This window comes from Akebia trifoliata, unplaced genomic scaffold (genome assembly GCF_017979445.1).
Source record: "Akebia trifoliata isolate Shusen 1 unplaced genomic scaffold, ASM1797944v1 Contig00920, whole genome shotgun sequence".
NCBI lineage: Eukaryota > Viridiplantae > Streptophyta > Magnoliopsida > Ranunculales > Lardizabalaceae > Akebia > Akebia trifoliata.
In genome coordinates this window covers 5,201-30,901 of record NW_028237336.1, presented here as the reverse complement: position 1 = coordinate 30,901, position 25,701 = coordinate 5,201, and the positions used below count along the sequence as shown (strand labels likewise).

Genomic DNA, 25,701 nt, shown 5'->3' with positions numbered 1-25,701 from the left:
ATTGACCACTACAACATATTCATGTTTATTCATGGAGGTTGAAAAAAATCTCACTCCACAAAAAGACGAAGAGCTTTGTTTGTGGCATCCCTTCCCATGGTCCCAAAAAGATAGTGAATAGCTAGTTTGTAGGGCAGGGCAGAGGATGATCCACGTAGGTATCCTTATCTTCACACAGTATATAATATATATATATATATATAGGGAAATGTTTAGCAACAAACATTTTTCAAAACATGAGTTAGAGGTTTGGAATGGGTTGATTTTGGTGAGGATGATCTCTACAGTAAGGAGATCATCATCACCAAAAATCAGCCCATTCCAAAACCTCTAACCCATGTTTTGAAAAAATATTTTGCCAAAAATGCTTGTTACTGAACATTTCCCTATATATATAGGGTCCCGTTCGGCACCCTAAGTTTTACCACACACTTTAACAAACGCGTTTTGTCTTACATGGGTTAGAAGTTCGGAATGAGCTGATTTTTGGTGAGGATGATCTCTATGGTGAGGAGATCATCCTCACCAAAAATCAGCTCATTCCAAAACTTCTAACCCCATCAAAATTGATTTACAAAAAATGGACGGTCCACGATTTTTCAACATGTAAACATGGGGCTAAACATTTCGGAATGGGCTGATTTTTGGGGAGGATGATCTTCTAATCATAGAGATCATCCTCACCAAAAATCAGCTCATTCCAAAACTTCTAACCCATGTAGGACAAAAAACGTTTGTTAAAGTGTGTGGTAAAACTTAGGGTGCTGAACATTTCCCTATATATATATATATATATATGGGTCACGTTATTACGACCCCCTTTGCAACCCCCTTTGCGACACACCTTTTTGTCTTATATGGGCAAAAATGTTTGGAATGAGCTGATTTTTTGTGAGGATGATCTCTATGGTGAGGGGATCATCCTGGCAAAAAATCATCACATTCCAAAACTTCTAACCATCAAAATTGATTTACAAAAATTGGACGGTCTATAATTTTCACAAAAAAATCGGACGGTCTAGAAGTTTTGGAATGGGCTGATTTTTTGCCAGGATGATCCCCTCACCATAGAGATCATCCTCACAAAAAATCAGCCCATTCCAAACATTTTTGCCCATATAAGACAAAAAGGTGTGTCGCAAAGGGGGTCGCAAAGGGGGTCGTAATAACGCAACTCTATATATATATATATATATATATATAGAGGAGAGAGAGAGGGGGTCCCGTTCACTGGCTAATGGATTGGCAAACATTTCGGACCGTTAGATATAACGTGATCCAACGGACGTGATTGAATCTCGGCGCTATTTAACTTACGATATAACTTATATATATTACAACGTTATCCCTCTAAATTAAGTTAATTAGTGGGAAGTCCCTCTTCTCTTTAAACCCGACAGAAACGAACAAAGAGTTCTCTTCGATCTCTCGATCCCTTTCTCTTCGAACTTCATCGCAGCCGAAAACCTCTCTCTCATTCTCTCTCTCTCACTCTCTCACTCTCTCATTGTCTGAAGTTTTACATTTGTTCCTCTCCTATTTCACAGGTTCACATGGCAAATCTACTCTCAGAGGTTGATGACATTGTCTGGGGTTTATAGCTTTTGGAAGCACGTATCCAACCTTGAACGTGGTGAGACAAGCGCCATCTCGCGAGATGTTTTATGCCCTCAAGTATCATAAGTTGGTAAGCTCCTTTGCTCATCCCCAATGCCCAAAACTTTGATTTTAAAAATAAAGTAGTGGGAGTCTCCAATACGGGGTGTTATTTTCTCTCCAACGGTTTGTTATTTTTAACTTTATTTCAGCTGATTATTTCTTTTTTGTGTGAAATCATCTTATTTTAGGCACTTTCAGTTCCTCTGGCTGTCGATGAGTAGATTGGGAGTTGTGACCACAAGATGTTGTGTTTATGGAATAATTTTCGTTGTTTGTGATTGCAAAACGCATTTGTTTTTTGTTTTTTTTCGATTTGTTGTTTGTCTGTTGGGGGGGGGGGCTTGGTCCCTTTTTATTTGCAGAAGAAAGTGGTTGTATTTTGTTTCATTTCCCTGAGTGAAGGTAAAACGGTCAAATGTTTTGAGATCCAATAAATAATTATACTCAAATGTCAATTTTCTTTTCTCCATTTTCCTCCAGTGCTGTGCTGTGCTGTGCTGTATGCATTTCCATAGTTGATGAATTCCTTGATTGAACCGACTGTTAGTTCCAAAGATAGCAGATTTGCAAATTCCTTTCTTTTATTTGTTCTTTCATTAGCAATTTATGAATTCCTTTGGCTAATATTTACTCAACTTTTTATAACAAAATTCTCCCTCACCTTCATAAAATTTTTCAAGTACACAAAATACGACCCAGTCCACAAATGGTCCGTCTATTCGTGAAGACAAGTGAATGATGGAGAATCTCATACTCAAAATTTCGGATATTTGTGAAGACAGTGAATAATGGTGAATGACATACTCAAAATTTTGAGACTTAGATCTATTTTAATTTCTTCAAATTTGATCTGTAGTCCACTTAAACCTTCAATGTTTTCACTTTCACTTTCACATTACAAATCCCTTCTTAGAATCAAAATTTAATTTATGCTTGTATAGTTTTAATCTTCACTTCATTTGTTTTCATCACAAATCCCAAATTTACTTGAATTGTATATTATTGATATTTGTTTTATAATGAGAATTGAAATGGAGAATAAATAAAATAAAAAAGAACATTCTTTTTCCTTATTTGATTGAATTAAAAGAAATTAAATTTTGAAATGGCACTATGATATTTACAATTGATTATGCTTTTATCAACAATCTTTTGTATATTTTTAGAGAACTGCTATTAACATGCCAACTTTTACTTATAACACAGCCCTATACTTATGTAAACTACTACTCGATTTCAAAAGGATTAGTGTTGTAAGTAAAAGTAAGTTTGGCTATAGATCTTTCTTTTTTCAAAGAATGAGGATATAATTGCACTTTGAAGGATTCAGTGACCAATATTCATGCAACCTTTTAAGGTTTTGCTATTATTACACTATTGTTGCTCAATGTTGCAATGGTTACATTTATAAATATCATTTCTCTATAAAACATATTTTTTATCAACATGGATCATGAAAGATTTTCAAGATCAGAAAGCTGCTAAGATTTAAAATTTCTACGGATTTTCATAACTCAATAGTTAATTATGAAATTTGATCTTAAACATTGCAGCAGCCTCAAACACAAACTCCCATCATGATTCCCGATTACATCTATTTAAACACTCATACAGAATTTAAAACTATTACCCTTTCTAAATGTAATGCAAATTGACTAGATGCCAAAATTGCACATATTTAGCCTATAGATTTCACCAACATTCCTAATGCAGAAGCTAACATCATAAGACAGCTGAAGATGTGGATCCCTTATAGTGTTAGGAGACCCTAACGACATTAAGTTCCAGTTGTGTCACAGCCGCATTGATTGCATCGATCACCTCCCATTTCCCTTGGCTCACTGCCTCATTCATTGGTGTCCGCTCATAACTAACCAACACCCAACATCACAAGCATTAAAGATTAAACAAAGAGCATCTTTAATACACTAATAATGGCTTCAAAATTTGTTTTCAGGGTGGAAAATACATACCGACTTAGAATGGTTACATTCACTCCTGCCAGAATCAAATTCTTAACCACCTGAGAGAACATCTATCACTAAATTTGTATGAGGGATCAAATTGACAACCACAAGTAGGGAAGCAGGACTATCACCTCGATATGCCCATTGAGGCAAGTCCAATGAAGAGGTGTATTTTTCTCCACATTAGAAGCATTTAGATCCTGCATCACAGAATGAACTCTCAAACGTAGGTTCCCTAAAATGATTTGAGAAATTTTGGAGGACTTGAAAATTGTATATAAAGTATTAGAAAAACTATGTCGTGTTCCAGGCACAGATATTACTTTGGTCTTTAAGAACCAAAACTCAGACAAATCTCTCATCAGCCAATATAATAATTCATCAAAAAGATGTAAAACAAAATTCATTTAGGAAAAATAAAAATTTCAAAAGACAATGGAAGCCAAAGAATTTTTTACCCAAAAACAGAAAGGATATGGAACTAATACAAGGTGTAAAAGACAAGTACACTTTAAATTGAAGTAGTCGATATGGATAAGGGTAAGAAAATATGTTGTATTCAGGTAACATTGATACCAACAGTGAGGCACCCAATAATAGAAGCAAAGAGAAATCCTCACCACTCCATTTTCCTTTGTAACATTCTTCTCATTACTTTGGCTACCATTATACAATAGCCATTATCTCATATAGTAATATTGTTGCACTTCCCTATTTTGGATAAACAAGCGAGCCAAAGGTAGGTTGTAGTCTGTTGGTGAAGTTTCGCAAGATGTTACCTTACACTCAAGCAATTCTTGTCTTTGACTAAGTGTTGATTGTCACCTTCTACCACTTGGAAGCAGAAGCATGCTATACACAAGGGGCCACAAACCCATGATGTACCATAGTGACACAAGCACCTCATTCATTCTAAACCCATCATCACCCTTCAAATTAAGGAGCTTTTCCAAGAAATACATGTCCCTAGACTGGAGAAAGTTCCAAAGTTTACATATATAAAACCAAACAAGAAAAAAGTGAAACAAAGAACAATTTGAGATTATATTGTGGGAATGATCAATAGTTCAGCTCTAGTAGGCAGCATATACAATCTACACATAACATTCCATAAAACTCTCACTTGTAAAGCAGAGGGAATCATTCACCAATTAATGGTCTTGGACGATAGCACAGTGGTTGACATATTGCAATGCAACTTTGAGGTCCTCAATTCAAGAATGGTTTTAAAACTCGTTTTCACGTCTCATCTCGTCCATGAATGAGACTGAATCATCTTGGACGAGTTTTCCGATACGTTTAAGCCACCTCGTTCAACAATGAGAAAAATGAACCACAGTTTTAAATCTCTTCCGACACGTTTGACCTGTCTATCCTTGTTGGTGGACGATACCTAGATGCATCGGACAAGTCATCTCGGTCTCGGGCGAGATTTTAAAACCATGGGTTCAAGTCCAGCTTACAAATCAAAAAAAAAAAAAAAGCTAAATATTTCCCACTTCTAGTATCTTTCAACATTTACTATTTTAAAAAATTATTGAAAGTCAGGAGGAACAAAAAGAATAAAAACAGAAAGTAAATTAGTCAAACCAAATAAAACAATGCCAATTCCACAAAAATGCTTGTGAATGAATGGATTGTTTTTTTTTTTTTTTTTTGTAGTTTTTCATCAAACATGAAGCAATGTTCGAATTTCTACTTAGCAATGAGACAGACAACAAGATGATTAAAGAAGAAATTAAACTAATCAACCAACAACACCACAACAATTAAACCAACAAACAGATAGAGAAAGTATATATTTCATCCAAATTTTTAAAGCAAAGGGGCGTACCGGAGTTTGGTTGGGTGTGAGCATAAAAACATAGTACATTAGTGCAGCCCACAAGCCAAAGAGAATAATTGAAGTTGTCCAGTCTCCTCCATCCCCACCAGTTCCATTATCAAGCTTATTGTTCGTAAGTTGTGCAGAATTTAGCAGTGTACCATCCAGAATTCAATGAAGTATGTTATAATGATGAACACAAAACCAGACTCCACTAGGCTGTAACTGCAAACCATACCTGCAGTAGAGATGCAATACCAATAGTTAAACAAATCTTCAAACCAGCCAACTGTTAAAGTATGAGTCAAGGCTTTGAAAGGTGACAATTTTCCATGGAACTTGGAGGATATGGTTGCAAAATGTTACACCTATTCTTAGCTGCCCAACAAATTCAGAATTTTCACAAACAAAATTTAACTTCCCCATGCTGTCAACTCTGGCATGATGAGTCTCCTTCTGGAATGTTGTTTGGTAATTAATTTGTACATCAATTTAGTTTAAATTTTCCGTTGCATAATTAACAGATATTTTAGAAAAATTTACAAATTGAATCAAACAACTGATACAAACTCAAAAAAAAAAAATTAAAAATCAATGGTTTCTCCAAAAAGTTAAGCATTTAGAGAATTTTAAAATGGGGTTTCACATGGATAACAATTAAGGATTTAATTTAAACACTAGAACTACAATCTTCTCAACAGAGAGATGTTTATTTCAAATAATTCTTACTAAAATACAATCAAAACCACTTCTACAAACTCAAAAAAAATCGCTCAATAGGTTGAACTAAAATAGAATCAAAACCATTTTCTACCTAGAAACCAGATGTAATTTCAATGAAGTTCTTAATTTGAATCAATAATATAAGAAAAACCCACATTAGCATTCAAGAAAGTATTGAAAATTCAGATAATACCTATCTTCGTCGAGAGGGAGTTGCAGCACACGTGAGCGAGAGTTGCAGCGAGAGAAGAGAGGAATTTTTCAACGAAAGCCGTTCGTACGAGGGCGAGGTAGTTGCAGCGACAAAAAGGGCGAGAGAGAATGAAAGAGTGAGAGAGAGAGTTTCAGTGAGAGAGAGGGTTTGACAGAACTCTTTATTATTTCGTTCGATCGGGTATAAACGAGAGAGAATGAGAGAGTAAGGGAGTGAGCAAATGAGAGAATGAGAGAGTGAGAGAGGGGTTTCGACTGCGATGAAGTTTGAAGAGAAAAGGGAAAAAGGGATCGAGAGATCGAAGAGAACTCTCTGTTCGTTTCTGTCGGGTTTAAAGAGAAGAGGACTTCGTACTAATTAACTTAATTTAGAGGGATGGCGCTGTAATATATATAAGTTTATATCGTTTAAGTTAAACAGCGTCGAGATTCAATCGTGTCCGTTAGATCACGTTATATCTAACGGTCTGAAAATGTTTGCCAAACAGTTTGCCAATCCGTTAGCTAGCGAACGGGACCCATATATATATGGACAAGGTTGCATGTATCAAGGGACCATGTAGAGCAGGACCGAGGTCCACATTTGGGCCACATGGACTACCTTGTTGGTCCATATGAAAACTTGACCTCTTGTTTGTGGTTTAGATTGGGCTTGAAAAGAAAAAATCAAAACACCCCTCCCCCCACCCAAAAAAGAGTATTTTTTTTACATTAAATTTTGAGTTTAAAAATGGATTTGAACCCAGGATTTAAAATTTAAGTCTAACAATGAAAAAATCTTTGTTTATTTGAGAGTGTTGTGATTTTTGGAGCCTAATAGTACTGGTCAACAAGGAGGTACTGTAAATCAAGCCACGCCTTCATGCTCTGGTTGAGCTTGGTGGTGAGCTTGTTGGGGGATTTGAGCGAAGCACCTAAAAGAAAATTTTCAAAGGTATTTCATAATTTCACTAATATTATATAAAACCCTAGTTAAGTTTCTTGAGGAATTTATATATTCTCGTTTCGGTGAAAGAGTGTAACCTATAACTGCAAGTTTTCTCTTCATAATGGAAGCAATGTGATCCATGGATGTACCTCAATCTAGAGGAAACTATGTAAAATCTTCATTTTTTTTTTCTGTGATTGCATCTTGTGTTTATTTTTTCAATTTGTTTTATTGTTTTGATTAGACTTATTTTCTGAACACACTAGTATTAGAGCTAAGTTTTTGTTGAGAGCAATGGCTAAAGAGAAGGTAAGAATCGAGAAGTTCAATGGTTTAAATTTCGGACAATGGAAGATGCAATTGAGAATGTTCTTTATCATAACGACCTTATCATCATTTAGGAGGAAAATGAAAAAAAACCAAAGAGAATGACAGATGAAAATTGGGAGATTTTCACGGAATATCCCTAGGCATCATTCGATTATCACTCGCTTTGTCTGTAGCTTTCAATATCTCTAAGAGAAGACTACATCATATTTTATGGCCATTTTGTCAAAGATGTATGAGAAACCCTCTGTCTCAAACAAAGTTTTCTTGATGAAAAGGTTATTCAACATGAAGATGATCAATGGTGATATTATGACTGAGCATCTAACGAATTCAATACAGTCACAACACAGTTGGAATCCATTGAGATTATCTTTGAAGATGAAATCAAGGCCTTATTGATTTTATCTAGATTAGAAAAGATAATTGGGATAATTTGGTAATGGCTGTGAGCAATTCTTCTAGTTACGAAAAATTAAAGTTTGATGATGTTGTTGCCGTCTTCTTAAATCGGGAATTTCGTAGAAAATTTTCGAATGGTAAGGGTGATGTGTAGATAAATATGTCAAATGGGACATCTTACAGTTGAACAATGTGAGACGTGTTCTATAGTTGAAAAGGAACTTGATTTCAGTACGACACCTTTGTAGCGTTGGGGATACTCACCACGTACTTAGATGATTCCTAGAAGATTACCAAAGGTGCTATGGTGATAGCCCGTGGCAAGAAAAATGACTCTTTATGTAACATCTAATACCTACAGTTTTATTACAGTGGCTTCTATAAGTGTAGATACTAATACTTGGCATCATAGGTTTGGCCACATGATTTTGGAAGGTCTCAAAATTAGAGAAATTAGAGTTAGTTCACACTAATGTTTGAATGCTAGTCAAAATTTTATTCTAGTGATTCTCGATATTTTTTCACCTTCATTGATGACAATACAAGACGCTTCGGATTATTTTCTAAAGAAGTCCGATGTACTTGGTGTGTGTTCAAGAAGTGAAAAGTCTTGGTTGAAAATGAAACTATGTTAAAGTTGAAGTGTTTTAGGTCAAACAATGGTGGAGAATATTACAATGATGAGTTCGAAGATTGGTGCGCAAAAATTGGGATTAGAAGATTAAAAACTATTCATAAGAAGCCTCAATAAAATAGCACCACAGAACGCATGAACCTAACTATTGTAGAGTGCGCCAGAAGCATGAGGATACATGCTAGGTTGCCTAAGTCATTTTGGGTAGATACTACGAACACTACTGCATACCTAATCAACAGAAGACCTTCGATTCCTTTGAAGTTTGGTCGGCCAAAAGAAGTTTGGACAGGAAAATAGAAAATTTTATTTTATTTAAAAAAATTTAGCTATACCTCTTATGTCCACATTGATTCTGGTGAAAAGAGCAAGTTAGATACGAAGACTAAGAAGTGATTTTCATTGGGTATGGCATTGATGAATTTGACTATCAATTTTGGGATCATTAGAATTGAAAAGTCATTAAAATTAAAGATGTTATTTTTAATGAAAATACAATGTATATGAAAAATGTGGAAAAAATATAAGCTCATAGAAATTCCAAGGATGATAGGCATGTTGAGCTTGATGATGAACCATCTAGGAATGTGTTTAGGTTTGTGGATGAAAACAGATAAGAGGAAATTGAAGATCCTCTTAATCAGATTCATCCACTTAATCGTAGAAGACCTACTAGCACTACTAGAAAAGAGACACCGACGGTTAAATCCGTCGCTAAATCCACACAAGTCCGTTGCAAAATATTATACCGACGGATAGGTTTTTTGTCGACACTCGTCAGAGATGGTCGCATCGGTATTTGTTTTAGCGACGGCATAATAAAATTACCGTCATTGTATCCCTTATTATCTAGAAAAAATTTAGTGCGGAAATTTATTTTTCATCAGTTGTTTACATCTTTACCGACAGGAGTATTTGCCATCGCTATATGTTTTACCAACAGACTTTGTAAGTCCGTCGGTAAATGCTATTTTGTGAAAAAAAAAAAAATTTGAAATGCCAACCCAGCCCTACTCCCACCCCACTAAAATTAAATTCTCTCCTCAAATTCAAACGCCTCTAGGAGCTAATGCACTGCTGTCCCCAAACACAGCATTACCCACCAATTACAAGCACAACTGTTCCAGGAACTAAGTCTTGAAGACTTTTACCATTGGGAGACATTATTCGCGATGCAAGCAACCACCTACAATCGTAAATTTCACTAAAGATAGATTCATTAAAAAGCTGAAAGAGAACACACCAATAAAGCATTCTTCTTGAGTCCTCAAAACCCTATTTATTCTCGCCTTATTTTGATGATTTACCTATGATCAGGAACAGACTATCACAATATAGAATATAGAAAAGCTGAATTACAACATTAATGAACTGTAACAGAAGAAAATCATGAATCAAAAACTAACAAGAGATAATATACTATTTCTTTCTATGAAGAGTCTGACCAAGATATTAATCCAAGGCGCCAAAGAATATCACAAAGGAAGACCTCTTTGGTGAGATCATTCCTAGCAGGCATGGGACAAAAAAAATGCCTAATAAAATAGATAAATTCCTTTCACTACAAAGCCGAAGATTAGGTTATTACAGTCCCCTACTCCACACACCAGTAACCAGACTTGTACAAAAAGAAACAAATGGAGCAGACCTATATCAAAAAATTGAAACAAAAGAATAATAATTTAGACCCCAAAACAAGGCTAGGAGGACAATTGCACACTCAGATGAGGTATTAAAGGAAGAAGGATTAGAAGATTTACTCTAGAAGGAGACGTAAGACCTCATTAACTTGGCCTCCTTGAGCACAGATGGATCCTTGATCAGCATATTGAGTTGCTATAAAGAGTCCATAAATCATAAATAGCGCATCTCCCAGCATTTACAACAAATTGCAGATTTACAGCAACTATCTGAACAAGTGCTTCCCTTGAATTGTGAATGAATTCACATGCAAGTACTCATCTAAGTGAAATAGTCTTGGTGAAGAATTGTGACAAATTCGGCAGATAGCCCATCTTTATCCTTTTGCTTCCATAGTTCCCCATTCCCTTGGATATGCCATGATATTCTAGGAGATAGTGGTGAATACAAATCTACATGTGTTGGGAGAAAAAAAACAATCATTTATCACTTGAAATAAGTGCAAGGATTATTGAGTTTAAGCATTGCTCTTCTTAAAACAAAAGCTAGAAATTTATCAACTCAAGGAGTTCCTAAGGCGCTTGCAACAAGATTTTTTTTTTTTCTTTTTTTGCTTACATTCTTTCATGACATCAGGAAAATTACTTGCATTATCCTAAAATACAATCTGTAATAGAGGTCAAAAGACATCTTCAATGTGGTGAATCAAGTATCCTAGTTACAAGATTTAAGAACTTCGACACTTCAAAATAGAGTTTTGATTAACTTTCTCAATTCAGATTTAATTCCCTCAAGAGTTTAAAGAGTATGCATTAGTGTTCATCATCATCATCATCATCATCATATTGTTTTAAGAACTCACATCTTTGTATGCGACTAGTGATCACTCAAAACTTCTCTTGGAAGTAATGGTTGCATATTCACCCCCTCTTGAAAATCAAGGTAGGATATTACATGCCCAACCTAGAAGAATGGGTTTCTTAACTTTCTTTGAATTCCTAGGTAAATCCTATACCATAACAATTGCCATAAATAAGATGGGATAGATTAACACATCATACATAAAATCCATTTGAAGCAATTTATGCAAGTTGTGTACAGGTAAATGCACAAAATACTTGTAATTGGAGGATCTGGTTCTCTGGTACTATGCAACACTGTAGTACCCGACAACACAATTATAAATCCACAGAGCTCTGATGCTATACAGCTCACACTCTGACCAGAGTAATCCTATAATTAACAACAAACTTAATGAATTTGCTGAAAAGCATACATGAGGGGTTCACAAGGCTGATTTTTAGTGTGAATATTCTCCTCACTAATAAGGTCACTTCCATCACAAATATCAGCTCATTCTAAAACTTATCAACCTCATCAATTGTGAACTTAAAGTAGATTAGGATTTCAATAGTCCAGATTCTTTTAAATTATATGTTTGATATGTTACAATGAGCTATTTTAAAAAATTGAAGGTGAAATAGGCAGTCACAGGGTTAGAAGTGTTGAGTTTTTTTTCCGTGAGGATGGCTTCCTCTCTAAAAATCAACAAACAGAACTCCTAGTCCTATGAGAAATGAACTCAAGGTTAAGGGTGAAATGTGCAGTACAAAATGTTCAATTTATATAGTTAGAAATTTCAGAATGGGCAATGAGACCATGTAAAAAACCGTGCAAGAAAAACCCAAAATACAGACAAGATAGTCTATACATACTCCCTATTTGTACTCATGCTTGCAGGGGCAATCAACCTTAAGAGGCAATCAACAAAAACGTGCAACTCATTTTGACATTCCAAGACTAGTGAAAAGCTAACTTGGAATTGAAAAATCTGTATTTTTCATTTAACCCATTGCTTAGGAAAACCCTTTTTACACAATAAAAATTAGAATGTGCTGATATGTTGTGACTAATATGATTGTGTTGAGCATAATTCACTGTGTGGTCCAACATCAATATATGTCCTATATGGGTCTCCCACTTGGGAAGTAAGAATAGGGAATAAGGATAGACCAACTCTATATATTTGGTGTAGTGTATGTGTTCATCAGTATTTACCTTAAACATTATAACATTTGCAAAAATTGTGAGAGAAGTGAACATGGCATAATAAATAGGAGACACAACTGCAGTGTTGAAGGTATCCAATGCCTGGAGACATGCCAAACTCAACAATTAAACTACATAGTATTTTATACAGTAAACAAACTACCAACGCCACAACGCCAAGCTAGTAGATGCATTTTTGAAATTGCAAATAGATATAGGATGAAACTATTACAATAGTTGAAAGGCCTTTTCCGCAAATCTATTTAAAGCAATCGATTAGCAACGCAATACTAAATTTCAAATTTTCTTCAACAAAATTGAATGAGGATTCATATAAAACTAGAATCATTTAAAAGAAAAAAAAAACTAAAATAGCTTTTTAGATAAAACTCACATTAACAAAAATCTCAAACCAAATAAGAAAAATAAAAAAAGTGAATAATTTGAGGTAATCGATCTATACCTGAAGATCGAAATAGAAAACCCTTGTTTCGATCTCCTTTTGATTTACCTCAAAATAACCTCTTGATTCAGCACGATTTCTAACGATTTTGTTGAACGAATCGACTACCACGAACTAATCGATTACAAATATATTCTCCTTTCGATCTACCCCAAAACAAACCTTCTGAGTCAACTCGATCTCTTCGGTCTCTAACGATTTTGCTGAACGAATCGACTGCAATGAACTAATCGACTACAACTCTATTCGATCTTCTTTCGATCTACCCCAAAACAACCTAGAATCGAAGAAGATCGACTGCAACGAACTCCTAGACTGCAACTCTATCCAATTTGTGAGAAGATCTATGCCAAAACAACTCTATTCTATTTTCAAAAGAGGAATTCTCGTCTCTCTCTTGTTGGTTGAAGGAAATAAAAACTGAGTAAACACGTTTAATTGAGGAAAATAGAAGATGAGGAAGAAAAAAAGGGAAAACTAACTCTACACCGACAAAACACCTTTTTGTCCGTCGCTCTAGTGCTCTACTACCGACGGATGGAATTTTTCCGTCGCTAAATATCAATTTTCCTGGAGTGTAGAGCTACACAAGAAAAGACTCCAACTCAATATATTTCTTCTATACATTATTTACTACTAACTGACAATGGTAAACCAGAATGTTATGATGAAACTATGGAGGTTGAGACCATGGTTAAATGGGAACATATGATGAATAATGAGATGGACTCATTATCCACAAAATCAAACTTGGATTTGATTGAACTACTTAAGGACAAAAAGACTATGCACAATAAGTGGGTTTACAAGCTAAAAGAACATGATGAAACCAAGAGATACAATGCCAAATTAGTTGTGAAGGAATTTCAACAAAAGATAGGTATCGATTATACATAGATTTTTTCTCCTGTTGTGAACTTATGTACCATCAAATCTGTTTTGAGTATTGTTATAGCAGAAAACTTACATCTAGAGCAGCTAGATGTGAAGACAGTTTTTCTTCATGATAACTTCAATAAAGATATTTACAGTTTTATTTCCATGATTGACTGACTTGAATATATCTATCTTCACTTCTTTAGGATTCTCATATTTATATAACACAAAAACAAAAACAAATAAATGGATGGAATGAATTGAGAATAACGTGTCTAATTTTTTGCCACAACGTTTTGATGGTCGTGTTTTCTAAATTGAAATTACATGTCTGCCACTATAAATTATAGTTGCATAATTACCATTATAATCCTTCTATTCTATATATTTGCTGAATTTAATTAAAAAGTACTTAATAGCATGTTATTAAGTTGAAAATAAGAATTTTCTTTATTTATAATACAATGAAGTAGAGCAATTGGCAGTTCACACTTTAAAGACAACAAAAGTCATCATCTTTTATTAGAGTTGATACTGAAGTAATGGGACAAACATCCTTGTTTGACAAGTAATATGGATATTTGCTTTTTTTTTTTCTTCGTTTAATAAGAAAGTTTTTCATTCCCTTACAATTCTTCATTCTCAAGACCATAGGTCGATTCATTAATTGATTATGTTTTCATATACCTAAATGCCCTCAAGACTTTCTGCTTCAAAACACGTAATCTTCAACCCTTGGGATATTTTTTTTGAAACAATGACTCTGCAAGCCCCTTTTTAAAAAATATTAAAAATAATAATTATACCAAAAAGTCCCACACAAATTTACCCATATTTTATAGTGCTTGGGGCATCCATTGCAACCTGTTTGGCCTAGTTCTCTCTAGGTACTCCATTTGTCCATCATATCAAGAATGGTCAAGTTCATAAAAGCAATATATATCTAATTAAAAATAATATAACAACTTTTTTATTAATCAAATGAAATAATGGAAATTATGTAATTTAGTGAGAAGTAAGGATTTTTTTTAATTTTATTTTTATTAATGCAATAATTGTCACTTTAAAGACTTCAAAAGTATAAAAAGTCCTTATTTTCTATAAATATCATGGTTGGGGTAATGGGACAAGACCCATGTTGGAAAACTCATAATAATGGCGATTCGATATGTTAGTTGAAAATAAAGATTTTTCTTTAATGCAATAAAGTATAGTTCTAGACATTCTAAAGACTAAAGAAAGTATAAAAGGTCCTCACTTACTATTACGATTGCTAGATGAGACCGGTATTGGATAAATAATAAGTGTATTGCTGATTTTCTTTGTAACACCCCGAATTTTTAAGTCATATCTCAAGAAAAAATAAATAGTGGAATTTTAAAAAAATCTTGAAAGTGGGACTTAGGGGTAAAATTTTAAAATGTTTCTGATCATTTTTAATGGAATCTGACCTCACCATTGAATTCAAAATGATCGAAAAACATACTTTAGCCTGTAAGTACACTCAAATGCGAGTCCGAATATAAAAGTTGCAAAATCCTCGATTACCGGGTCGGACCAGGCTAAAACAGTGACTTTGTTAAGTAATAATTTTTAAAATTTGATCATACCATTGGGTTCATAACGAAAAATTATTCAATATGGACTATTTATTTGTTATTTTTGGAGATCAGGAAGTCGAATTATCGTCAAAAAACGAAAACGACATCAAGTTTAAGGGTCACCTCAGGCTAAAAATGTAAATTTCTGTTAGAGACAAGATTTGTAGAAATTGACTACATCATTAGATCCGGAACAAAAAATTAAGCGAAATAGAGTATTTATTTGTCAATTTTGGAGTTCGGATGATCAAGTTATCATCGATCAAAACAATAGGCGAAATACCAAATTTGTCCCAAATTTCATTTAAATAATATTTTAATTTTTTTTTTAATATATCATCTTCCCCAACTTGTCAAACAGCCGAGACATACGAAACAAAAACAAAAAAATTATTTTTTTTACAAACTTCCACCTTAGATCTCGTGCAAATGGCTCACCGTAGACGACCGACGCAGAAGGGAGAAATGTCCGCAGCTTCAACATCTACAAAACCCACCCAACCTTTCTTCGTTTCACTTTCTATTTCAACCGATATCGTCAAAAATCAACCGTATTTGGATACGAAAATTTTGAAACTTTGACCTCGGATTTCGTCCGTTTCGGGGTCAAACCGTCTTCCGACGCAGAAGGGAGAAACGTCCGCAGCCTCATTCTCTACATAACCCACCCAAATTCCTTCCGTTTTCTCGTGTTTTTCACCCCGTATAGTCAAAAATCAACCGTATTTTTATACGGAGATTTTCGTAACTTCGACCTCGATTTTCATCGATTTCGGGGTCAAACTGTCTTTCGCCGTAGAAGGGAGAAGAGACAAGCACATCGAGATCTTCTAAACCACCGGGCCGATTTTGAAAATCAACCGCTTCGAAGTTCGATCCGTCTTGATTTCCGTGCCGATCGTCTCGATTTCCGTGCATATGCTTTGATCCTTTCGCCTAGACATAGTAAGGAACTCTCAATTTCTATTAATAATCGTAGATTGTGAAAATTGCATTTAGAATTTTATTGAAAAATTTTTGATGTATTTCCGACATATAGAATTATTTTGTTATTTCAAAAATTCACGCTAGAAATTGCATGTTTGATATGTTTAATTGTATTTTTAACAAATTATACGTGGGTAGGGTATTTTAACAGGTTATTTCCATAAATTAGGTCTTGTGCACTGCTCGGACCCCGTTTTGATATAAAATTTGTTTTCTTTTTCAATATTATTGATAAAAAAATAAATTATTTAGTTGGAAAATGTGATTTAATATTCAATGAACTCATATTGAGTTGATGAATATCAGAAAATGAATGTTTTATTGAAGAGATTGAAAATTGTAAAAATCGAAAATAGGGGAAAAGGGTATGAAACGGTAAAATGTCAGAATCACACCCGAGGGGTAATGTCTGCATTTTACGTTGTGTTGTGTGCAGGTTGGTGAACAGATATCCAGGGATAATATTGTTGGTTGCATGTTTATTTAATTTCTGTTAGCGCGAGGCGCTGTTTACATTTCCGTTTTGTTATTTATTTTAGGCCGGGTGGCCACACTTGAATGGTAGGAAATTAGATATCTATTATCAACCTTGTATTGTTAATTTCTCTTTGATTTTCAAATGAAAATAATATATATGTAGCTATTTTGTGAGCTGTTAAAGAGTCTGTGAATGCCTGAAGGGATAGTGCGTCATATCATCCGGAGTGGTGTACTATCTTGAGATGTACGATAGGGACCACCAAACTCATATGTGGTATGGGACGCGTATAAGAGTGGAGTCACAACTGGAATCCGGGATATTCCTCTCTATCTTTACCAGTGAACTTGTACTGTAAAGGTGGTCGTATACAAATAGTTTGTATATTTGGAATCACATGTACGCCTGATAGGCATAGACGAAGATGATTAGTCAGTGATCACTAACAATCTATAGTAGTCGAACGTTCTGACACATCGAAAAGAGACCCATTGCTTACGGTCACGTCAAACGGCCAGCCTGAGCCGGATAAATGGTCAACCAAACGTGGTAAGGGCAGCGACCGACCACAAAATTAGGAACTAAAAACCAGAGAAGAATTGTAACATCATGTCCCGACTGGGAGCGATCCAGTCGTGAATCCCAACTCTCTAATTCCAATACTCCACCATTGTGTATTATGTATCTGTTGCTTTACTTTGATATATAAAATGAAATGCATGTTTAATGTTTCCATTTGATCAATTAGATTTATACATAAAGAAAATGGTATAGTGAATACTGTTGATTGATGTAATGTCAGTTTTAAAATGTTTAGTTGCTCATCCCTGGCAATATGTACCAGTTAATTGTAGTTTATTATGTAAAACTTTGATTATTTTAAAATGATTCAGTATGCTTATTCGTTCATGCTAGGAGAGGTTATTGGCAGAAATTGTTTGTTTCCCTACTGGATAACCATTGTTACTCACCCTTTCCTTCCCTATTTTTTTTAGTTTCAGATTCAGAGTTTGGCGAGGCAAGTATAGAGTACGAATGAGGATCATCTGATTGGTCAGATAGACAACCAGAGTTCGTCACCTGGTAAGTACTAGCGCTATACCCCCTAGTGGTGTTAGTTTCCCCCAGGTAGTCTTATGGATTCTGTCTTGAGTGTTAGGATTTTTGTTAGAGTGAGGAATTTTGTATAATCCTGTATTCTGGTTATTCTTCCGCACTCTGATCTTTCGCACGTTATTAGATGTATATAGGCTTCCGCTAGTATTATATTTTATTTGTTATATGCAGGATTGTATGTCGTTTATCAGGTGCAGGTTAAACGTCATGGAATGCTAATATAAACAGAGGAGACCATGCCGAAATTTCGAGGTGCCACCTAGTACCTCGAGATCTAACATGGGGATTTGTGTTGGCGTTCGACGGGGCGTCACATTCTTCCATGCCTATTATAGCTCTTCCCACTAAGATACATTTTTTTATATCAGAATCATCAATGACCATCACAAAATAAATAATGACAATTGGGCAATTTAATTAAATTATGGACTTTACAATAATGGAATGAGGCTATGGAGTTAAAGACTACACAAATTACGAAAAATCATCTTATTTTAGGGAGACCATTGGGGTATGGGGTAAGGTCCATGTGCACAAATAATATGTAAGTTATTCTACATTATTGCAATAAGAGAGTGTACTTGGCATTCTAAATATTACAAAAGGCATAAAAATCACCATCTTTCTTTAAGGTCGCCATTGGAGGGACAGGGCTCATGTTTTAGACACGTGATTGGGGTATTATTTATTTTCTTTAACAACTAAAGGCCCCTTATGGAGCACCTGTCTTGTTCCAGCGAAAGCACGATGGGACCCTATAGTTGTGTGTGGATTATCGAGTGTTGAACAAGGTCACCGTGAAGAAAAAGTATCCCATTCCACTTATTGCCAACCTGTTCAATCAGCTTGGATCCACCAAGTATTTCTCAAAGTTGGATCTAAGATCAAGGTATTCTCAAGTGCGGGTAACCGATGGAGCTGAGCCAAAAAGTAAATGTTCAACCCAATACAACGAGCATGAATTCTTGGTCATGCCTTTCGACTTGACTAGTTACCCACTTTTATGAATTTGTTCTTCTAGAAGTACCTCAACAACTTTTCTGTGGTCTATCTTGACGATATCGTGGTGCACAACTCCACACTGGAAGGGATTTTTTTGTCAATATTATCAATTAATGTCTTATCCCAAAAAAATATAAAAGATAATGCCATTCTTATAATTTAATTGAAACTATGCATCTTACAATAATTAAGATGTTATGGTTACCATTTTGTTTCCCTACAAATAAGAAACAAATGCATTATAGTACCTAAATCAAAAGAATGATAGTGTCCAAGAAACTTCAACAATAAAAACAAATGCACTCTTTAAGGTTTGCATCTAAACATACACAACTGGACCTATTCCAAGTTTATATTTAATCAAAGGAAAAAAAATCATACATGCCAATGAGCACATTGAATCATTAATTTTGTTATCATATTTATATGTACGTTTCCAAAGTGTTGGTGAATATTTGAGATACCACCCTCTATTTTCAAACTGATGACATAACCTTTGACCAAAGTCTTTTCTTGAGAAATTATTGGAAAATGATCTAAATACCCTCATCTTTCTAGCTCTAACAAAAACTCTATGATTTTTCTCTCCAAAATCTATCTTTACCCTCATCTTCAACCCTTAAGATTTTCTCACCTTCAACCTTCAATCATTAAGAACAAATAGGATTTTTCAGAAAATCAAAAATGTAAGATGACAATTTTGGAGTAAAAAAAAAAGGAGGTTTTCTACAAGGGATTGAAAAGAAGGTTGAAGAGGTAAAATATAATTTACCACGGAGGTTGAAGAGCTTGAAGATGACCGAGCTTGAAGAAAAGCATTAAGGGTTTTTGGCCAGAGGTCTCAGGTTTTTGGCTAGAGGTTGAAGATGAGGCCATCCAATTCATCTTTTGTTAGTCTTCCAAATAAATTGAGGTCATGTAGGTGCATCAATTTGAAAATACAAGGGATATTTCAAATATTTGCCAAAATCGTGAGAGGTATGTCAAATCTTGGGGACTCCTTTGCAACTTGATTGGTTTCGGTCATTTGTTGATAAGATTAAGAACAACATGTATAATTAAAATTGTTGTGATAATCTGACTCTCTTTTGTATGCTCCCTTCACAAAACCGTAGATCTTTTGCTTCGGGATACACAAGGACAAAGATTTTTGTTTCTCTGAACTACCATGTCAAAGAGTGTACACAAGAGAGTGTCAGATTAGCACAATTCTAATTAAAAAATGAAAAAAATACTAGATGGTAGGGACCTTTTTTTAAATTAATGCATCCTGACTTTTTGAGCGATAGCTTAACAACCTAGTTAGTAAAATATTTCTTTCTTAATGCCCCTTGACCTCTATCAAACTTTAAACTACAAACCGTCGAGATCAACAATTCAAGTCATTGAGATCAATTATTAAAATCATTCAGATTGATGATTTGATTTATCGATCTCTGTGGGGAATTTCTTCCAATAGTCAGTCTCTAGATGATTGGCTCAATGCTAACAATTAATAAGTACTAGCAATGGTCTCAAAATATGAGGAAAAACATTTCAAAGAACCCAAAAAGCAAGCTATTGTTTTGAACTCTAAGAATTCAAAGGCACTTCAATGAATTTTCAACAATGATTAACTTCAAGGTTCACATGACCCACAGAGTTATGAAAACTTTATAAAGAAATTAGAATATATGTAATTAAAAAATATTTAATACTCAAATAAAATCATTGGTTATATGATCCTTGAATGAATAGTGCACTTGAGGTATGCAATAGTTTAGATCTTATTGGAAAATCATAGTTTATAAAAGTTATGTTTGAGATTTGAATGCATAAAAAATCTAACAATATTGAGTTCACATTTGAAATATATAATTATCTTTGGAACTTCCATTGCTCTCCATGGGATTGACTAAGATCCCTTAATCAAGGGAACAACAAAACTTGAGTCAAAAGTAACTCTAATTATTTGAGTAACGAGTCTTCATCAATAGATTTCATATTTATGGGATGATTTAGGACATGGTCTGCTTTTTTTTACTTTGTAGGGCTGGATTGTACTACAATATATCATAAAAATTTCTTACCACCCCAAGCTTTATAGATACAAAATTTCTTACCACCCCAAACCTCATAGATACAGAGTTTCTAGTCAAGTGTAATAAATTTCTTGAAGGTTGTTTACTTGCTTTTATATTTTTTGTATTTATTGTAATTTTTATATATTTTTAGGAATTTTTTTAAATTAATTGAGGCTTACGCCTCACCTCAAGTACACCTTAAGTACTTTAAAACACTAAGTATTTGAGGCTCAAGCCGGAACTAATGTCTATTTGCATTTTTTATTTATATTGGACCTATCTTCTATAATCCTTCTTGTTCATCATTGTTGTTGGTGTCTTGGTGAAGCCATTTTCTCATGAGAGCTTGATTTGCTTCACTTAAATTAATAATGTCAAATCTCCCTTTTAGGAGTGGCACACCACCCAACATCATCTCACAAGTTCAACATACCATGTTTGAAAAACTCTCCAAAATAATCTAATCTAATATTTTAAAGCCAAAAAGCACCCAACTTCCTAATTATCAAGAAGACAGTTGCAATAGAACAACAAAACACAATATACAATGCATATAGGTATAAGATTATACTTAAGAATTAAAATTACTAGATCGCTATACTATCAATAAGACACAAACTTAAGTCAGCTTCATTCCTAGAGAAAACTAACCAATGAAATTTAACAAAACAAGCCGAGCAATCGTCTAAAATTTACCAAAGGTGAATAATTATGTGAATGTACCTCTGACACCTTTTCTGCCTCTTCAATAAACGCAATCCAAGCATTAAAGTCCAAAGAATTTGCTCTCACTACACTCCACAATCGCTCTTCCTCAGTAGAAATTGCTAGAAAAAAATTGCTTAAAAATTAGCAGACTAATAGATTTAACCTGCAAAAGAGAACCAATTCTAAGAAAAGGAAATTTACTTGTAATTTATAGATTTCAACCACACATTTGTAATTGATTTCACTAGTTTGGATAGGTAAGTGATATCAAAATATGTTAGCCAAAAGATAACCATGTAAACTAATAAAGCACCTACAGATTACTGAGAATGCAAATTGATAAGTAGACTCTTTAAACCTACTGAAGGCACTCTAACTATTGTGAGTTCTACAGTTATTTATTCATAAACTAGCGAAAAAATCAACTTTATATGAACATGTCATGGTTTCAAGTAAAAAGTAAAAACCTAATTCTACATTTTGTATCAAGAACATAAATTTCTGCAATGTAAATTCGAGAAAATTTGGGAGATAAATTGAAGTTCAAAAACTGAATACAGTAATGAGCATGCAACTAAGTTTTCTAGCCTCTTAAATATAAGAGATATGATTCCTCTTAGTAAAGTCTGGCATATGTAAACAAAAAACAATGCAGTGTGTTGCATGTAACATAAAAGAAACAACTATGATAATCCATCTACATGATTTCTACGGGCATTTGAATCAAATCATCTCTTCAACTTTGACGCCCATCTTCAAGAGTGATTGTAGTTTAGAATTAATGAAGGATTATATTAATAAGGGGAAATTATTAAAAAGAACTTGATTTTTTAATTAATTATTCAAAAATACTAATTTATGAGAAATTACCGAAAACGATTTAACATGTTAAACAGTTCAGCGTATTTTCAAATCACTGGGCTGTCCTGCGAGTTGTTTTATTTATTTGATTACTATTGAGAGTAAGGCTAACCTTACAAACGTAGTAAGATTTCAACTTTCACTAAGGGTCGTTGAGTTCACCTTTTGACATCCAAAAACATGATACCATGCCACAGGAATGTAGAGAACAAAATTCTATCAACTTCCAAAAATAAAAATAAAAGGTCATCTTTAACGTTGAATTTTAAATTTAAATTTTGGAAGTATAGTAGCCGTTCATTTTCAAAACCTTGGATCAAGGTTACAAAATATTATTTTTTTTATCTGAGTTTTTCCATGAAATCTAGAGGGCTGTGGAGTTGGATTGCAATTTGGTAATCCATGTGAGTTTAAGGACTCTTAGTAAGATTTGAAATCTTACAAAGTCAGTAAGGGAAGTGTTTTTTTTAATGCAAAAAAACTGCTCTTGCCCAGGTAGTAGAAGCCGTAGGAAAGCAAAACGCCGGACAGTCCAGCGATTTAAAAAAAAAAAAAAGCATGTTAAATTGACTTTTGTAATTTCTTAAAAAATAGTATTTTTTAAGAAATTTGAATACATTAAAAAAAAAAAGTAATGACATAAATGTAAGCATTAAATATGAGATACAATTTAAAAATAGTACGAAGGCTGGATATATGACCAATAAAACAAGAACTTCTAAAATGGAAACCATACAAATATGAAAAATATGCATGTCATTCACTGACTCTCTGAACCACTGGAAATGATTGCCAATTTTCGTGCATGAAGTCCCAGTTTTTCCCGAGTGACGTATTAAAAGGATATCAGGCATGTTTCAAATCTAATGAAGATGAAACAAAGGTCATACTAACCTTACTGTGAAAATGACCATATTGGTGAACCATACAAAAATCCACATAATTTTATCTTCTTAGTAAATTAAAGCACATACAACAGTTAACAGTAGTTTGATCTAAGGTTTTAATGTTTCCTTTCCTAACCAAACGTCCACATTAATTAGTGATTCAACGTGAATCAAGTGCACTATAAGCATAGGTCATCACCTGGTTGTTTAATTGTAACCAATGCTCAATTACAACAAATATATGATTTTCATAAGAGATCTTCGTTAAGTCAGAGATAATGAAGAAAGATATACCAAGACCCTCCTCAAAATGTTGCTCTGCAACAGCTACACCAGCATCATTTGAAGCATTTCCATTCACATCAATTCCTGTTTGGGTGAAATCTCTAACTTCACTCATGCCATTTCCATTAACAGAATAATCATAACTACCCACTTGAGCTGATTCCAGAACTGCATTTTCCTGGCTACCAAGATTCTCACTAGTATCAACCACTCCAACAGTTGGCTTAGCATCATATGTTGATGTAACAGGGGCTCGTGGCATAACTGAATCTGAGTCCGTTTTGTATGCATTTCCAACACCTAAATTAGAACACTATCAGACACGGAATAAGTCGTGCCTGTTGAAATGGCAGCACCAGAAGTCGGATCTCCAGCAGCCCCAATACCCAATGCACCACTACAGGAATAACATCTGAACTTGAGACATTGCAGTCAGTTGATGGGTGCTCCATGGAAGCCGACATTTCAACAACAGTTTCACTGTCTCCCATTTTAATTGTGAATGTAAATATATGCCTTAGAGTTAACTCTGCAAGATTACAAACCAACGTCTTCAAAACACTCATCACTATCGAAAAATAAATATGCAGAATTTAATTTTCACAATTTGGGTAATAACAATGAAATTATTGCAGAGGTGGAACCGTTTCTTGATGTTCCTTATTTTTGACAATCATGTTTTCCCTTTCTTTCCAACAAAATACATTGTAAATAAATCCAAATGTCAAAACGTTTCAAACAAAGAACGTCTTCCATAAGAACACTGACACTATCGAAATCAAAGAAGATGAATTAAATTTTCACAACTTTGGTAATAATAAAGAAAATGTGGCATAAGTGGGAGCTTTTTTTGATGTTCCTTGACGTTAGCCATCAGCCATCACGTTTTTTCCTTTCATCCCCGCAAAAAAGAATCAAAATGTACAAATCCACCTAAATCTTTAACTCAATTGCACGAAATTAGTAAACAAAGTACTCAATTGATTCTAAGTAAAATTTAGTGTGGACTCAATTACACCCACAAAGTATGCCAATTCTAAATACAACATCAAATCGATATCGTTAACTTGTTATTGAGTCAATGTTGATAGCAGAACTACAATGTGTTAGGGTTTAAATTCAAGGGGTTGTACTTGCATCAACATCGAGCGACAAAAGGGATTCAGATCCAATAACAGAAAAATAAACAAGAATCATAGGCTCCAACACAATAAACTAGAATAAAGTCTAAATCTTCAGAAAGAAAACTAGGGTTTTGAAAGCCAAAGCTCGGTCCAAACTATCTAAAGGAGAACTTACTTGCGCTTGAGATAAGTCCAGAATGGATACGAAGTGATTGGCAGAGAGATGCTTCTCGTTTTCTTTTTTTGCTCCTCAAAATGATGGTTTTGATTTTTGGCGAGGAAAGAACAAACAAGGGAGACAGGCGAGAGATGAGAAGTGAGACTTATATAAGAGAGCTGTTGTTGGCACCCAACTTTTAGTTATTACACCCATTTTATTAAATTATTTAACACACCTCAATAATAGATTAAAACCTACTATTTAAACATTAGAAAGGTTTGGCTCGTATTATAATCTCAAAACATCAAAACATTCATTCGAACAATTTCAGTAGTTGTTTCTAATCATAATTAGGCTCCTATAAAATCATAAACCCAAAAATAGAAATCTAACAACATCATTTGAACGGCTGAGTGAGAGTCATAGTACAGAAAACAATAACATCTCAGTCCTCTTGTGGTCATGGTTTAAATCTATTTTTCAATTTTTTTTTTTTTTTTTTGAAATATTGCTAGATCCAAGTCTTTAAAAATGAATGTTTATAGAACTTTGAAAATTTTAAGCGTGAAATTTTATTTATTCGCTGATACAATCGATCTAAAGGGTGCTACAGGAACTTGCATTACAGAGGATCCACTTCTGCCAATAGCCGTTCTCTTTATATAAGAGGGTGATGAGACATACCCCTCAATTGTTTTGGTAAATATTTGAGATAACCTCCT

The 25,701-nt window shown here is 34.2% G+C and overlaps 1 protein-coding gene across 4 annotated transcripts; it reads right to left on the bottom strand.

The window, feature by feature from the left end:
* Window positions 1-3,262: 3,262 nt before the first annotated feature.
* Window positions 3,263-25,119, bottom strand: LOC147380855 (uncharacterized). 4 transcript variants are annotated; one of them, XR_015175008.1, is made up of 11 exons: window positions 24,995-25,119; window positions 23,705-24,224; window positions 21,678-21,781; window positions 12,378-12,470; window positions 11,438-11,552; window positions 10,439-10,771; window positions 5,461-5,689; window positions 4,406-4,597; window positions 3,758-3,826; window positions 3,633-3,682; window positions 3,263-3,529 (listed from the first exon to the last, which is right to left on the bottom strand). XR_015175008.1 is itself a non-coding variant. In XM_086431160.1 (6 exons), the coding sequence occupies exons 2-6, from the start codon at window positions 23,955-23,957 to the stop codon at window positions 10,641-10,643; spliced, it is 696 nt and encodes a 231-aa protein (XP_086287286.1). In that variant the 5' UTR covers window positions 23,958-24,224; window positions 24,995-25,119; the 3' UTR covers window positions 10,015-10,640. The 4 variants fall into 4 exon arrangements, 2 of the variants coding, with proteins under 2 accessions (XP_086287286.1, XP_086287287.1); XR_015175009.1 differs by lacking the exon at window positions 4,406-4,597 and having other exon boundaries at window positions 3,266-3,529; XM_086431160.1 differs by lacking the exons at window positions 3,263-3,529; window positions 3,633-3,682; window positions 3,758-3,826; window positions 4,406-4,597; window positions 5,461-5,689 and having other exon boundaries at window positions 10,015-10,771.
* Window positions 25,120-25,701: the final 582 nt, after the last annotated feature.

Excerpts from the sequence above, each read along its gene's own strand:
- LOC147380855 (XM_086431160.1), bottom strand. The coding sequence starts at position 23,957 with ATGCCACGAGCCCCTGTTACATCAACATATGATGCTAAGCCAACTGTT. Across the intron at positions 21,782-23,704 it reads ACATTTTGAGGAGGGTCTTG|CAATTTCTACTGAGGAAGAG; the intron begins GTATATCTTTCT and ends ATTTTTTTCTAG. Across the intron at positions 10,772-11,437 it reads ACCAGATCCTCCAATTACAA|ATTTGTATTCACCACTATCT; the intron begins GTATTTTGTGCA and ends CAACACATGTAG.